Below are 14047 nucleotides of genomic sequence, written 5' to 3' on the forward strand. Positions count from 1 at the left end.
AACCAAATAATAATGTGATTGCCATGAATGGTGAGCTTCAAGCATTCGCTATGATTATGGAATTACTTAATGTTCTAACACCTCTACTACAATCCTTAGTATATCCTTTCAAGTTCAGCTATGCAAGAAATGATCCTTTGGGGATGCCTACATTACCAGAGATCCAAGACAATTTTTGAAGCTTCATTACACCTCCAAGATGATCATTTGCGTGCTTTTAAAGACATATTTGTTGTAATTATATATTTATGTTCTTTTTGTTCCTTGCATATCTTATTATATGTTGATTTCCTTTATGATTCTAGTGACCTTGATTTTTCTCCCTACACATATGTTGCTTGACCTAGAATATTTAGAAAGGAGGCAAACACACAATAACAAAGGCAATACGTGTGACAACCATAGAACTATAATCCTAGGGGTCATAATACTTTTAGGGGTGGCTTTGAATATTCTCGTAAAACTATTTTCCATCAACATCATGTCGTAAATTATTTTATTACAAAAAGTATTTTAAACAAAATTATTGTTGATGTTTCAAAGCCTTTACATGGGAATTACAACGTATCTTGAAGAATTATAACAACTGGAGTTGAAAACGATCTAAGAATCATAAACCCATAACACACACAAGAACCAATGAATAGCACCAAAGAACCAAACTAGAAAGAAAAATGTGCTTCACTTTATTAATCACAATTAATTAATTACAAAGAAAGGTCTATATGAGAAGCAAATTATCGAAACAAAATTTCAGCTCATTCTATAAAGAATCAAAGAAGAAAAAGAAGTTATATCAGAGGCTATCGATCAGCTGGTTTTATAGCCAATTTTTGTTTATAAATTGGAACAAAAAAGATCAAGAATAACCAAGAATGTGCACTAAAATGTGCACTAAGAATGACAAAAAATGTGCACCAAGAATGAGCAAGAATGTCCACTAAAAATGCACTACGAAACTCACATCACATCAGATGCTTCACCGGCTGTCTATTCTGTTTCTGAGAGAAAATCTTGAAACCGAAACAACGACATTCTAAAGAGTTTTGCAAAAATGACCCCTAATCTTAATTTTATCTCATTAAGGCCCTAATAGTATCCCTTAATTTCAGTTAGGTCCTTGAACGAGATTGCACTTTTTCTTCACATTCTCCATCTCACAGATCTAATTCAATTGATCATTTACCACAAAAGCTGCTTTAAAAACTTTTAAGCACATAACTAAATTAGAATTGCCGGAATAAGCCATAACCCCAATCAAGTCAACATAAAATTTGAATTTTACAATGGGAATGACTTTAGTGAGCACATCAACAAGATAAAAATTAGTGTGGATTTTGGAAACTATTATAGATATTTTGAGCACTTCATCTTTGATAGAAGTAGAGCTTAACATATGTGCATGGTCATCTCATGGTGGACCTAGTTCTTAATGAGATGAATAACACTTTGATTATCATAAAATATGTTGGTTGTTTATTTTATACTTAATATTGATTTTCAAGTCTTATGTTACATCTAGATGTTTTTATTTTTCTTGCTAATAATATACTAATTTGCCTCTCTTATATTAATTTACTTTTTTAACCTTATATTTACAAGTATTTCGTTCCATTTACATAATTTATGGTTTGTTTTACACTTAATATTAATTTATTAATTTATTAATTTAGTGTTAAATTTATATATTTCATGTTTTATTACAGTAATTTCTATTTAAATAGAGTAATTTATATTTAAATACAATATTGATCTATAATTTCAATCATCTTATTATAAAATCATCCATAAAAAAGAATAATTGATTTCAAGAAATGATGAAACCAGAGATAACTGTTGTTATAAAATCATCCATAAAAAGGAATAATTGATTTCTATGAAACCAGAGATAACTACCTTTAACGGATTCTTGTTTGTCATAGCATATGTCATACAGCCCCTTATAATAATAAATATTATTTTCATATACCTCATATGTCTAACAAATTTACAATTAGGTCCAAAAGTTTAGAAGTCCCTCCTCGCAAGCTCTCCGCCTCTGGGGCTCTTGGCTTTGATCGTGGAGAAATTTTCTTTATTTATGGATTAGTCGCAGGTACTCTACATATATTACAATACATCCCAAGATTTTTTTTTTGTAAAATTTTATTTTGGCCTAGACGGTTTGAGGGATATTTAAAAACTTAAATAACTTTAAAAACATTAAAATGTTTGAGATGGAATAATTTAAAAACTAGAAAAACTAAAAAAAAAATTGACAGACAATAACATTTATATAACTTAAAAATTAAATTTATTTTATTTTAATTTTATAGTAAATTTTTTTAATATTCTTATTAAAATTATTATTTAAAAATATATTTATTGATAATATTAATTTTTATTTAACAGTTATATTTTTAAATATTTAAAATTATATTTATTAATACTATTAATTTTTATTTAACAATTATATTTTTAAATATAACTAAAGCCTGTCAGCTTCTAAAGGAGCTTCTAAAGGAAGAGAAGATGGACGATTTTTAATACTGATTTTTTTTTTCTTTGGCTTTTAAAAATCTTCTGCCCCATGTCTTTCACTTTCACTAGTCATTTTAGTAATAGTGCATAGTCATCACGTAATCAGATCATGACTCCGCAATCCTTCAACTGTGTCCAACTAATTGCAAATGCTTAGGAGCCCGTTTATTAACGATCAGTTTATTGTGATTGAAAACCAGCATTACATCTTCCACCTTACCCTAGCGCATCACACAGCCAGCAGACACCAGGCTGATGCCATAACACACAACCATTAAAACATTACCACAAAAGAGAGAAAATTAAGCCAGACGTGCCAGTTTCTGCATTCTAATAGCAAAACATGTGCATTTAGCTCGTAGTCGTGACCTTAGACTCATTGACGTCGATACCCCACTCTTGCGCCGCACGTTCTCTGCCGGACTGGTCTCCAGTGCTCAGCCCGCCTTTCCCGCCCATCTCTTGGTATCCTTCTGTCCCCAGCTGCTCCTTCCTCGTCTGCCCTCCCCGGCTCCGCCCTTCACTTTCAATAACATCCAAAACAACACTAACAATCACCAGAGAATATATAAAAGCACAAACCACGAAAAATATTTTCATTATGATACGACCACCCAATTTTATATATAGATAGTCATTATACAGTTAAGAAATCTATGATTATTTTCAAATAACGCGCACCAACTAACGAAAATGTCACATGACCCCAATGCCCGAGCCGCAAAATAATTACATATAAGAATTATATTTTGCGTTTTGGATTGTTTCTCCATTATTAAAAATTTAGAAAGCTTTACCTTCGGCGAGATGTTCTTGGGCTTCAGGGCTTTTGCCACCGGTGCCACCGGGGACAACAGTCTGTCCTTGCCTGGCCTTGGCGTCAAGTTCAGCTCTTTCTTGTCCTGACGACATGTCGTCTTCGTCTGGAGTGAAGTTAAATCCTGTGAACGACCGACAAGAGCTTCTCAAAGTAAGAAATAGAACTGCTGAAACCGAAACAGAGCGCGCACTCTCAAACCCTCGCAATGCTAGCATGCAGTAACCTGCTGGAGCAGTACCGTAACAGCGAAGCTGCTGGGATTTCATTTAAAAGAAATGAAAGGTGATGCATTTTGTGACACTTGGTGGTTGATGTGGCGAGTAGCTGGGAAGATTGACGACACGTAGCTACACCGGGTGAAAAGAGGATGACACGAGTTCGTGGATTTGATGACTGTGTTGAAGAAATGCTCTACACGATTGCCACGTATCCACATGCTCCTTCATCACTGTTTCACTTGATTTTGGGAAATTTGGGTGGTTGTCAGTGTTAGCCGATTGCCTCCTAAAATCTAAATCATGTCAAAATATTATGAACAGAATATTTTTATTTTTATTTTTATGGTTGTTGTTGTTATTTTTACTATTATTACTATAACAACTCATAGTTTTATATTTATGGTTGTGTAAATAGGTAAAAGTTTTGAATCAAACGGCTTCAGTTCACTTCGAAGTTTGATATATCGAATAAAAAATTATTGAATATTCTTTTTCAAGTTTAGAACAAAATTGAATTTTTTCAATTCATTATTTTTAAATTAATCTCAATTAAACATATTCGTACTTAGATCGTATAAGATCACAAGATGCGATTATTTAGACCTAAAAATTGGTTGCTTAAAAATTTTTTGTGCTCCCAATTATTAGTGAGCATTAAATTCAGATATTATCATATATCACTTTGATATTAGTATGCTACATTGTTGCAGAGAATTTTATTTTTCAAATGATGTGTTTATTTTATGAGATTATCAGATAACCAATAGATTTAAATAAAATAAATAGCCGCATATTAATGTCAGATAATAGTCCAATAGCTCCAAGCGTGCCGCGCTGGCTCCAAGTGTGCCGCGCTGGCTCCAAGTGTGCCGCGCATCATTATTTAAGCGCCGTCCACGTTGATTCTGTGTGCCGTTTTTACTTTCAATTTCAAACTTCAAACCCCAAACTGGCGCCAATAAAAACTCCCTCCAAATCTCAAACATTTTCAAGTTCGTACCGAAATTTCCACAAGCTTCCCGCACAAAGCCTTGCCCAAATACGTAATTTCAGTTCTCGTATAGTTTCCCGAAACCACACACAAACACCGGACCACTGACCACTCCACCAAATCCAATTTTCAATACCGTAACTACCCCTAATCTGAAAATTTCAAAAATCTCCAATCACGCTCCCAATTCCCTTGTATAAATAACAGGCAATCGTCCTTCGTGTCTTCTCGTCCTCATCAAACCAAAGAAATAGAAAAAAAAACATCTCTCTATTCTCCCGAATTAGTGCGCTTACCAAAATGCCCTCGATTCCCGAAGAGCCGCTCCTAGCCCCAAATCCCGATCGATTTTGCATGTTCCCGATTCAGTACCCACAAATTTGGGAAATGTACAAGAAAGCCGAAGCGTCGTTTTGGACTGCTGAGGAAGTTGATCTTTCGCAAGATCTCCGCCACTGGGAGGCCCTAACCGCTGACGAGAAGCACTTCGTCACGCACGTGCTCGCCTTCTTCGCAGCCTCCGACGGCATCGTCCTCGAGAACCTCGCCGGAAGGTTCATGACGGAGGTCCAGGTCGCCGAGGCTCGCGCCTTCTACGGCTTCCAAATCGCCATCGAGAACATCCACTCCGAAATGTACTCGCTGCTTCTAGAAACTTACATCAAAGACTCCGACGAAAAGAACCGTCTCTTTCACGCCATCGAGACGGTTCCCTGCGTCGCAAAGAAAGCCACGTGGGCGTTAAATTGGATCGACGGCTCGGAGACTTTCGCGGAGAGATTAATCGCGTTTGCTTGCGTGGAGGGGATTTTCTTCTCAGGGAGTTTTTGCGCGATATTTTGGCTCAAAAAGCGCGGGTTAATGCCGGGATTAACATTCTCAAACGAGTTGATCTCGCGAGATGAGGGTCTCCACTGCGATTTCGCGTGCCTGTTGTACAGTTTATTGAGGACGAAGCTAAGCGAGGAGAGAGTGAAGGCGTTAGTGAAGGAGGCGGTGGAGATAGAGAGAGAGTTTGTGTGCGATGCGCTGCCGTGCGCGTTGGTGGGGATGAATGGAGAATTGATGAGTCAGTACATAGAGTTTGTCGCGGATAGATTGTTGGGTGCGCTTGGGTACGGGAAGCTGTACGGTGTGGCGAATCCTTTTGATTGGATGGAGCTGATCTCGCTTCAAGGGAAGACTAATTTTTTTGAAAAGAGAGTTGGGGAATATCAAAAGGCTTCTGTTATGTCCAGTCTTAATGGGAATGGTGGGAACCATGTGTTTAAAATTGACGAAGATTTTTAAGAGTCGTATAATTGTAATATTACGTAAGTGTGGTGGCTTTTATTTGCTTGTTTTGTTAGTTTCTTTGCTTAAGATATGATACAAAATCTTAATTCACATCTCTGTTATGTTCATTTTTACTTGGATAATAATATTATGGTCTTATTCTCTTTCTAATTTGGCTTCCTTTTGGTTCATGTGGCCTTGGTGGGTTTTGTTTAATATTGGAGGAATTGTTGATGTGATGATTTTTATTGAGATTCTTTTTAATTTGCAGCTTATTTCCATTCTTTTGCCTATGGTGTGGGTTTGACATCAAATGTTGTTCATTTAGGGAAGATGAATTTATAGTCTTGTACTCTGCATGCAAGATTCTGACATTTTCGTTGCACTCCCAATTAACAATTGCTCTTCATATTAAGAAACTTGGATATGAATTAATTCACTCGAAGAATTAACCGCTTTTAAATTACAAAAGCAAATTTGAAGCTGATTCTATTATCATGACATTGTACAATGACAAATTGTAGATGTCTGTTTACGTGGTTCTGTATATCCATGCTTGACACTATTTTGCACACAGTTTAGTCTATCTCAACTCTTTTATCGTTTTTGTTTTTGATTTCAAATGTTCAGATTTTGCGTACAATTTCCAATCAATATTATTATTTTTGGGGTTTGATGTCAGATGTATATGATGGTAAATTCTGCTTGCAGCTTCAGGTTTCAACAGTTTTCCCTTGAACATTTGCCTTTCATGTACATTAAGAAGATTCGACATGGATATTTAAAGCACATTTTGATGTAGTCCTCTAGTTAATTATCTGAAAGCTATGTTGTCTTCTATTCTTCTTCTTCATTTTGATTCCCTTTTCCTATTCTGTAGATATTGTTTTGACCACTAAGAGGTCTGAGCCGTGAAGAGTTGAGGCAGAAGCAGAGGCTACCTTTAACTCTTTCAAAAGGATAAATGCAAAGATTCAGAGAACAAAAGGCAACTGCAAGGTTCTGTATCTGTCTGGATTCCTCTACCAGAAAGCTGGATGAAACTGAATGTGGGTGCGGCAACAAATGCGGATAAAAAAGATTGAAGTATTGAGAGCAGCAATGCAGGATACAGGATAACAATACAGCATCTGTTTGTTTAGTTTTACTTTAATAATAATATTTTAGTTCTCTAATGTTTGCTGGTATACTAGAAACTCAGGTATGGTTATGTATTGACTTGAAGCATTGTTTCTACGAGTTCTCGAGTGTGGACGCAAATGTTTTAAAATGCATATTTGAAGTTGGATTGCGTTGTCCAGATACAGTACAGTGATAAATTAGAGCTAGACAAAGCAATTCGGTTTTAAATTTTCATTTCAGAATGCATGTAGATGTTAACACTTGGGGATTGTTACTGTTTTGATAGTCTGCTTGCTCAAAGCCTAAAACGTCTGAATCCTATGATTCTTTTCATTTTGATTCCTTTTTCCCCTTTGTGCGGATGTTGATTTATTGTACACTGTTGCATTGCTCTGTCTGTGTAGCCGTGCTTGACACACAATCTTTCTGAATTCTCTTTTTTTTTTTTTCGGATTGCGGTTCTGTTTTAATCTTTTTTTTTTAAATATCAAATAAATGTATCAAATAACACCGTGGCAGCAGCCCCTAAAACTCAAGAACTTGGATGAGTGCTTAGCAAGTTCTTCTATGATGTTCTCCCACTGTCCCACACGAGTATATTTCAATGTGAACCCAAAAAAAAATCTTTTCGTAGACTTATTTGGATTTTGGGCATGAACTGTTTGTTCAAAGAAAGTCCCTAAATTGACGAGGAAGAATCCGTTAGTTGATCGGGTGAAAAGGGTATTTCTTATCATTCTAAAGGACTGCTCCATTGCTTAATTGCAGTTATATCTCAATAAATTTACTCAAATTTTTCTTTAGGATGAGACTTGTAAGTTTATATTGTTTTTTTTTTAAAAAAAAAAAAAAAAGGACAAACGGGTTCTGCTCATAATAATCTAAAGCAAAAGTTCGGAGAATATTATCTTAGTGAACTGTCAGTATATATCATATCATGGAAAACGGTAGAAATAATGAGGAGGACAGGATATCTGCTCTCCCGGAACCAATGCTGCACCACATACTGTCATCCTTGTTGCTTGAAGATGTTGTTCGAACTATTACATTGTCTAAACTATAGAAACAATCCTGGCTTACATTCCCGAATTATATCTGCTCGCAACTGCTCTGAAGAAGTTGCCCGTTGTTAGTAGGAAGTTGGCCGTTGCTAGTAGGATGTTGATTGAAATTAAGATTGAGACTCCGAATTTAAGTATCTTCGAATATAAGGGTTAAGATAGAGCATACTATAGCATCACTAGATTTTGGTGCTGAAGAAATTTTGGGTATCTTTGCCGGAGGAGTCGTCTGATTCTGAAAACGATGATGAGTCTGAGTCTGATAGCGATGGCGGTCTTGATTATTGCATTGATGATGATAATGATGGCGGTGGTCTTGATTTTTCAAGCGATTATTAGTTTGTCCAAACTAAAATTAATATATACAATTTACTCTCTACCATTTTTATTATATCTAAAAAAAACTCTTTACACAAAGAATTTATATTTTATAGGAAAAAAAAGTGGAAATGAGTCATTTCCTTGATACTTTATTTTAAAAATATAAATTATTTATTTATTATAATAAAAAAATTAAAAAATAAAAATTACAAGAAAAATATCTTATTATTGATTTTTTTAAAACATAAATTTATTATTTTTATTATTTAATTATTTAATTTATAATTATATGTATATGACTTATTAATTTATAATAAATATGAATAAAAATGTATTTAAAAATAAAAGTAATTTTGTAAAATCATGGTGGCAGGGGATTATTAGTTATTATGAAAATAATAAGCAAGTAAATGATATATATTAATTTCAATAGATGAATTGGTAATTTTCAATATTGAATCTCATTTTTACTGCATATATAAATAAGTATTGTTTTCAACTATTGCAGTTGGTTGTTGGCAGCTTCTTGAATGGTTGTTAAATGTTATGTTTTCTACTTCGTTTTTTTTAATGATTTATGATATAGATGTGGAGTTGACAAAATTTCTAGGGTTTAAGGTAGCTAATTGGATTGAATTTTATTTTTTTTTTCTAAATGAGTGCATTGCCAAATGGTGTCAAGAGTTTCAAAAATTTTATTAAATTTTTGAGGGAAATAGTCAGTTTCCCTTTTACTGAAATTAATATATATATCATTTACTCCGTATTGTTTTCAAAATAGGCAATGATCGTCAGGTAGCATAATTTTACAATATTACTCTTATTTTCAAATATATTTTTATTCATATTTATTATAAATTAAATAAATCATATAAATAGAAATTAAACTAAAAAAATCAAAGTACCAAAAATAAGAAATATATGTTTTAGTGTGAATAAAAATTATTATTAATATATTTTTCTTGTATTTTTGTTATTTTTAAATATTTATCTCATAACAAATATATATTTTATATTATCAAGATAAATTATCAAGCAAAAAACTCATTTATTCCTATTTTCCTTCAAAACTTTTGGTTTCATGAAAGTTATTAGATGTTATGAAAACAAAAGTGGAGTAAGTGGTGTATATTGATTTAAATAGTGGGGAAATTGATAATCTCTCAAATTTGGGTGTACGAGGTACATTTTAAAGTGCTGGCAGCCCATCTTGTCAAAAATTGAATGATACATCTCAAGTTAAAATATAAGCTTGTATATGCAATGATAAACTTGTGATTGACGATGAAAATTTATAACAGTTATAACATATAATAGCTGGTTCGTAAACACCAATAGCTATGGTCTATGGAGTAAAAGTTGATAGATATTTAGTAATAAGAAGTAGAAATAATAACAATAATAATAATAAAATTGTAACCAATGAAATTAGTTTTCCTACGTAATTTTTAATCAGTTTCTTTTTTTTTTTCACTACAAATTCCAAATTCAATAATGCTATATGCATAACTTTGACAATATAATAAACCTTAATAAGTATAGTGTAACTAACAACGTAAAAAAATGACAAATTTGAAAGCCTCGTAAGTCATAACACATAACATTATAATCTATCTTTCTTTTCTTATCATTTAAAAAAAAAAAATCAAATTGATCACAAATAGTTAAAAGAATGTGCTCTAATCACACTTGTTGCCTTACGTAATCTGTAAGGTATAGCCCTGGCTAAGCCCGTCATACTCATAAGAGGCATTGCAACTTACAATGGTTATGATGTAGTCTTATTGAAAAACTATATTTGCTAGACACAACTTGAATGCATTGTAACATATAACCGTTGAAATGTAAACTGATTCGAAAATGTCACCTGCTAGACAAATTAAGACATTCAAGCTTAATAATCATTGTCATCTAGAAGACTAGAACCTTGCAATATTTTTTTGAAATTGACGTGATCTTCTTCTATTTGTCCTGTAGAATGAATCATTATATCTGACCCAGTTCACGAGTGTACTAAAACAACAGCAGCTACATTGTGACTGGGAATCGGCAGGCGTTATAAAAGGATGGGCGTTTGCAACTGCGGAAAGCTTCTTGCCACCAAATGCCAAGCAACTACAAGTCAAAATAAATACATATATTATATGCCATCGAACAATCCAAAAGATTGATTCTGTTCACGGTAAAATCTTTAACCAAGCGCCAATATTGAGCTTTGAAGCTACAATAATTGAATTTCTCTGTTTTTTTTAATTACATGATACTAATACTCATATTATAACTCATATTAAATAAAATTATTATTAATATATTTACAATCAGACAATTATTGGTACTTGTCTTACATTAAATCTTATATAAAATTGTCCAAACCTTATTATCCATAATATTCATATTATATGGGATTATTATTAATATATTTACAATCAAACAATTACTGAAACTAGTTTTATATTAAATTTTACATAGCACTACCCAGATCTTATTATCCATAATTAAAAAGGAATTTAAGATAATTATTAGGACTAATCTTACATTAGATCTTATATACCACTCTCAAATACGACCTTTGCTCAATTATTATCTATAATTGGGAAGGAATTTAAGTCCCCATAAAATTTTGTTGGAGCTCGAATTTATTATCTACAATTAAGAACGAATTTGAACTCCCACAAAGAATCTATAAGGGCAAGGGGCTCTGCCACTCGGCCTTTGGTGAAGTTCTCTATTAACAATTAACAAACACCCTCCACATGCGACATTTTTCAATTTATATATCTTTTCATACTATAATAATTGAATGATGAAACTTTTGTGTTATGAGCTCTTTTAAATTTTTTAAAATCTCATGCAACTTGTATTAACAACTGTGGATGGTTAAGATATATATATTCATGTATGATATCCACCAACTACTAATTTACTATCTTATATTTTACTCAAAAGAATCTCGACTAAGAAGATATCATAGTTGACTATAAATATATAATTCACATAAATGACGCCCATATAGGCCCCTATAGTTTAACCTAATATCTAAGTAGTGTTACGAATTAATACAAAAATCTTTTTTTTTTGTTAGTGTCTTTCATTTATTTGGAGATGTCAAATGCATTTTCAATTTTTAACTTAAGGAGCAACAATAGTTCCCTTTAAAAAAAAAAGGGAAAAAAGATATGTGTGTCTACTTTTAAAGTTTGTACATTACAGCAAATCAAAATAAATATCTGTGTGTCCTTTTTATTACGAAGATTAGTCTCATTGTGGTATAGCTGTTCATTTTCGTTATATGTTAAACAATAACAAAACAACCATAATATTAAAATTAATAATTTTTACATATTTGAAAAAAATAAATGAACAAATAATAATACCACCAATCAGATCTGGAGACTGGAATTAGTTGGACAACAACTCATCGAAGCGATCCAAAGTTTTGCCGGCGCCAGTCAGCCTTTGGCGCAAGGCACCGACTTTCATCAAATTAGCCATAACCACATGTTTAACTTTTGACCACCGACGTGGCCCAGCAAGATCGCGCTACGTGTCCAATTCACGCTTTAAGGAGAAAATAAATAATAAATAATAGAGACTCAGTCTCCGCAGTTTTTAACGTGTTTGACCGTTGGCGGAAGTCAGTCAGAGAAAAACAACCGCCTCATTCTTCCTTCCGTCTAAAAGTTAACCGAACTGAACCGAGTCCATCCAAGTCAATCCTCCAAACGACACCGTTTGCTTCAACGCTTATATATATATTCCCGGCGAAGCCATAACTTCAAAAAAAAGTAGCTAAGAAACAGAAAAAGAAAATTTAGGAGAAAGAAAAAAAAAATGCCGTGCGCCGTAGCGGTACCGAACTCGCCGATTTTTTCGCCGACGATAATTCCGTCAGTGCATCGCTATCCATCATCATCTCCGAGAATCCATGGTCCAGCAATGGCAGCACCACCACCTCCAGTACCGCCAACGCCAACACTATCGTTTCAGGTTCGAGAAGTGAAGAAGGACGCTGGCGGCGGTTCGGTTTTGAAGAGGAAGAGGCCGGCTAGGTTAGATATACCATTGACGTCGGGGATTACTAATGGTCCGGGATTGAAGACGACGCCATGTGGCGACGATAGATTGGATGAGGTGGAAGTTGACGGAGAAGGTTATTCTGTTTATTGTAAGAGAGGAAAGAGAGGCTCTGTAATGGAGGATCGATACTCGGCTCTGGTTGACCTCAATAGCCTGTCGAAACAGGTATTAACAAAGTGTAATTTCATTAATGTTATTCTAATTTGGGCCGCTGAATGCTGATCTTAAAGTCGTGTGTCTATTGCTGATACATTAGGGGTGTACCTTTAGTTTAGGTTTTAAGTAGCTTTTTCTCTTCTATTAGTTAGTTTAAGATGTTCATGACGGAAACCCTAAATTGGCTATGTTTTTTAACATTGTTTATTGTGCAGGCTCTGTTTGGTGTTTTTGATGGGCATGGAGGGGCGAAAGCTGCTGAATTTGCAGAGAAGAATTTAGATAAGAACATTATGGCTGAAATGTGTTCTGGTAAATTTGAACACGAGTGCATCAGGAATGCAATTAGAAATGGCTATTTGGCAACTGATACCGAGTTTCTGAAGGAAAATCTCGGTGGTGGTGTTTGTTGCGTTACTGCATTGATACAAAAAGGCCATCTTGTGGTTTCAAATGCTGGTGACTGTCGTGCTGTCTTGAGCCGCAGAGGAGTTGCTGAAGCACTAACTTCTGATCACCATCCGTCCAGGGAAGACGAGAAAGACAGAATTGAAGCATTGGTGAGTGCAAGCTTGTGTTTTTGCTTTGTTCAATGAAGTGAGTAATTGTCCACATTATGATTGATTAAAGGCTTTGCTAACTCTGTTTTTGTTTTTATATGTTTGCAGGGGGGCTATGTGGATTGTTACAATGGTGTTTGGAGAATTCAGGGATCTCTTGCTGTGTCAAGAGGAATTGGAGATAAACATTTTAAAACATGGGTTACAGCTGAACCAGAAACTAAAGTGTTCAAGATTAACCCAGAGTGCGAGTTCTTAATCCTAGCTTCTGATGGCCTTTGGGACAAGGTGATTACTTTTTCCAATCCACATTTATTTATTGTAATCCCCTTTGGACTTTGCTGTGACTTGGATGATTTGAAAAACATTTGATTTTGATCGGGTTTATTCTTTCTCATTGCAGGTTTCGAATCAGGATGCAATAGACCTAGTTCGCCCATTTTGCGTAGGAGTAGATAAACCAGAGCCATTTTCTGCTTGTAAAAAGCTAGCAAACTTATCTTTAAAGAGAGGTTCCATGGATGATATAAGTGTTATGATCATTCAATTGGGTAATTTTGCTGTGTGATTTTAGTTGGAGGAGCGGAAAAGTATTCAGATTAAGATAAGGTGATCTTTCTTCTTCCCTGGCAAGTGTTTTTTAAAGAAACTTGCTACTGAAGAAGCTGGAGTTCCAGCTTTTTTGGATTTTTTTCCCTCAGTATCTGGTAGCCAACAGTGATCACAGGGAGAGTGGTAATTACAATAGTGTTTGAAGACAATGATGGCGGTAATAGAAAATGACATTGTGGTACAGGAGTCAAGATTTTAGGTTCAATTTTGTGCTGGGAATAGCTGCAACTTTGTATATATAATCATAGTTTTGAAGATCAAATTATAACCCAGCTAGATCTTACTTCTAAGCACTGCTTATATATATTATTAAT

The 14047-nt window shown here is 34.1% G+C and overlaps 3 protein-coding genes across 3 annotated transcripts; 2 read left to right on the plus strand and 1 right to left on the minus strand.

The window, feature by feature from the left end:
- Positions 1-2871: 2871 nt before the first annotated feature.
- On the minus strand, positions 2872-3437 carry LOC18044923 (late embryogenesis abundant protein EMB564). Its single transcript, XM_006435698.2, has 2 exons — positions 3318-3437; positions 2872-3038 (listed from the first exon to the last, which is right to left on the minus strand). Exons 1-2 carry the CDS (start codon positions 3430-3432, stop codon positions 2872-2874), a joined length of 282 nt encoding a protein of 93 aa, XP_006435761.2. The 5' UTR covers positions 3433-3437.
- A 1329-nt stretch (positions 3438-4766) lies between these two features.
- LOC18044924 (ribonucleoside-diphosphate reductase small chain) lies at positions 4767-6961 on the plus strand. Its single transcript, XM_006435699.2, has 2 exons — positions 4767-5862; positions 6705-6961. The coding sequence occupies exon 1, from the start codon at positions 4850-4852 to the stop codon at positions 5837-5839; it is 990 nt and encodes a 329-aa protein (XP_006435762.1). The 5' UTR covers positions 4767-4849; the 3' UTR covers positions 5840-5862; positions 6705-6961.
- Positions 6962-11950: 4989 nt separating this feature from the next.
- Positions 11951-14044, plus strand: LOC18045467 (probable protein phosphatase 2C 2). Its single transcript, XM_006435700.2, has 4 exons — positions 11951-12570; positions 12777-13121; positions 13230-13409; positions 13525-14044. Exons 1-4 carry the CDS (start codon positions 12160-12162, stop codon positions 13687-13689), a joined length of 1101 nt encoding a protein of 366 aa, XP_006435763.1. The 5' UTR covers positions 11951-12159; the 3' UTR covers positions 13690-14044.
- Positions 14045-14047: the final 3 nt, after the last annotated feature.

Source organism: Citrus clementina, unplaced genomic scaffold (genome assembly GCF_000493195.1).
Source record: "Citrus clementina cultivar Clemenules unplaced genomic scaffold, Citrus_clementina_v1.0 scaffold_4, whole genome shotgun sequence".
NCBI classification, from domain to species: Eukaryota; Viridiplantae; Streptophyta; class Magnoliopsida; order Sapindales; family Rutaceae; genus Citrus; species Citrus x clementina.

What these genes read in the sequence shown, in the direction of transcription:
- LOC18044924 (XM_006435699.2), top strand. Translation starts at nt 4,850, where the DNA reads ATGCCCTCGATTCCCGAAGAGCCGCTCCTAGCCCCAAATCCCGATCGA.
- LOC18045467 (XM_006435700.2), top strand. Translation starts at nt 12,160, where the DNA reads ATGCCGTGCGCCGTAGCGGTACCGAACTCGCCGATTTTTTCGCCGACG. An exon ending in AAGACAGAATTGAAGCATTG is followed by an intron (nt 13,122 to 13,229) that starts GTGAGTGCAAGC and finishes ATATGTTTGCAG; the next exon opens with GGGGGCTATGTGGATTGTTA. An exon ending in CTGATGGCCTTTGGGACAAG is followed by an intron (nt 13,410 to 13,524) that starts GTGATTACTTTT and finishes TTCTCATTGCAG; the next exon opens with GTTTCGAATCAGGATGCAAT.
- LOC18044923 (XM_006435698.2), bottom strand. Translation starts at nt 3,432, where the DNA reads ATGTCGTCAGGACAAGAAAGAGCTGAACTTGACGCCAAGGCCAGGCAA. An exon ending in CCAAGAACATCTCGCCGAAG is followed by an intron (nt 3,039 to 3,317) that starts GTAAAGCTTTCT and finishes TTGAAAGTGAAG; the next exon opens with GGCGGAGCCGGGGAGGGCAG.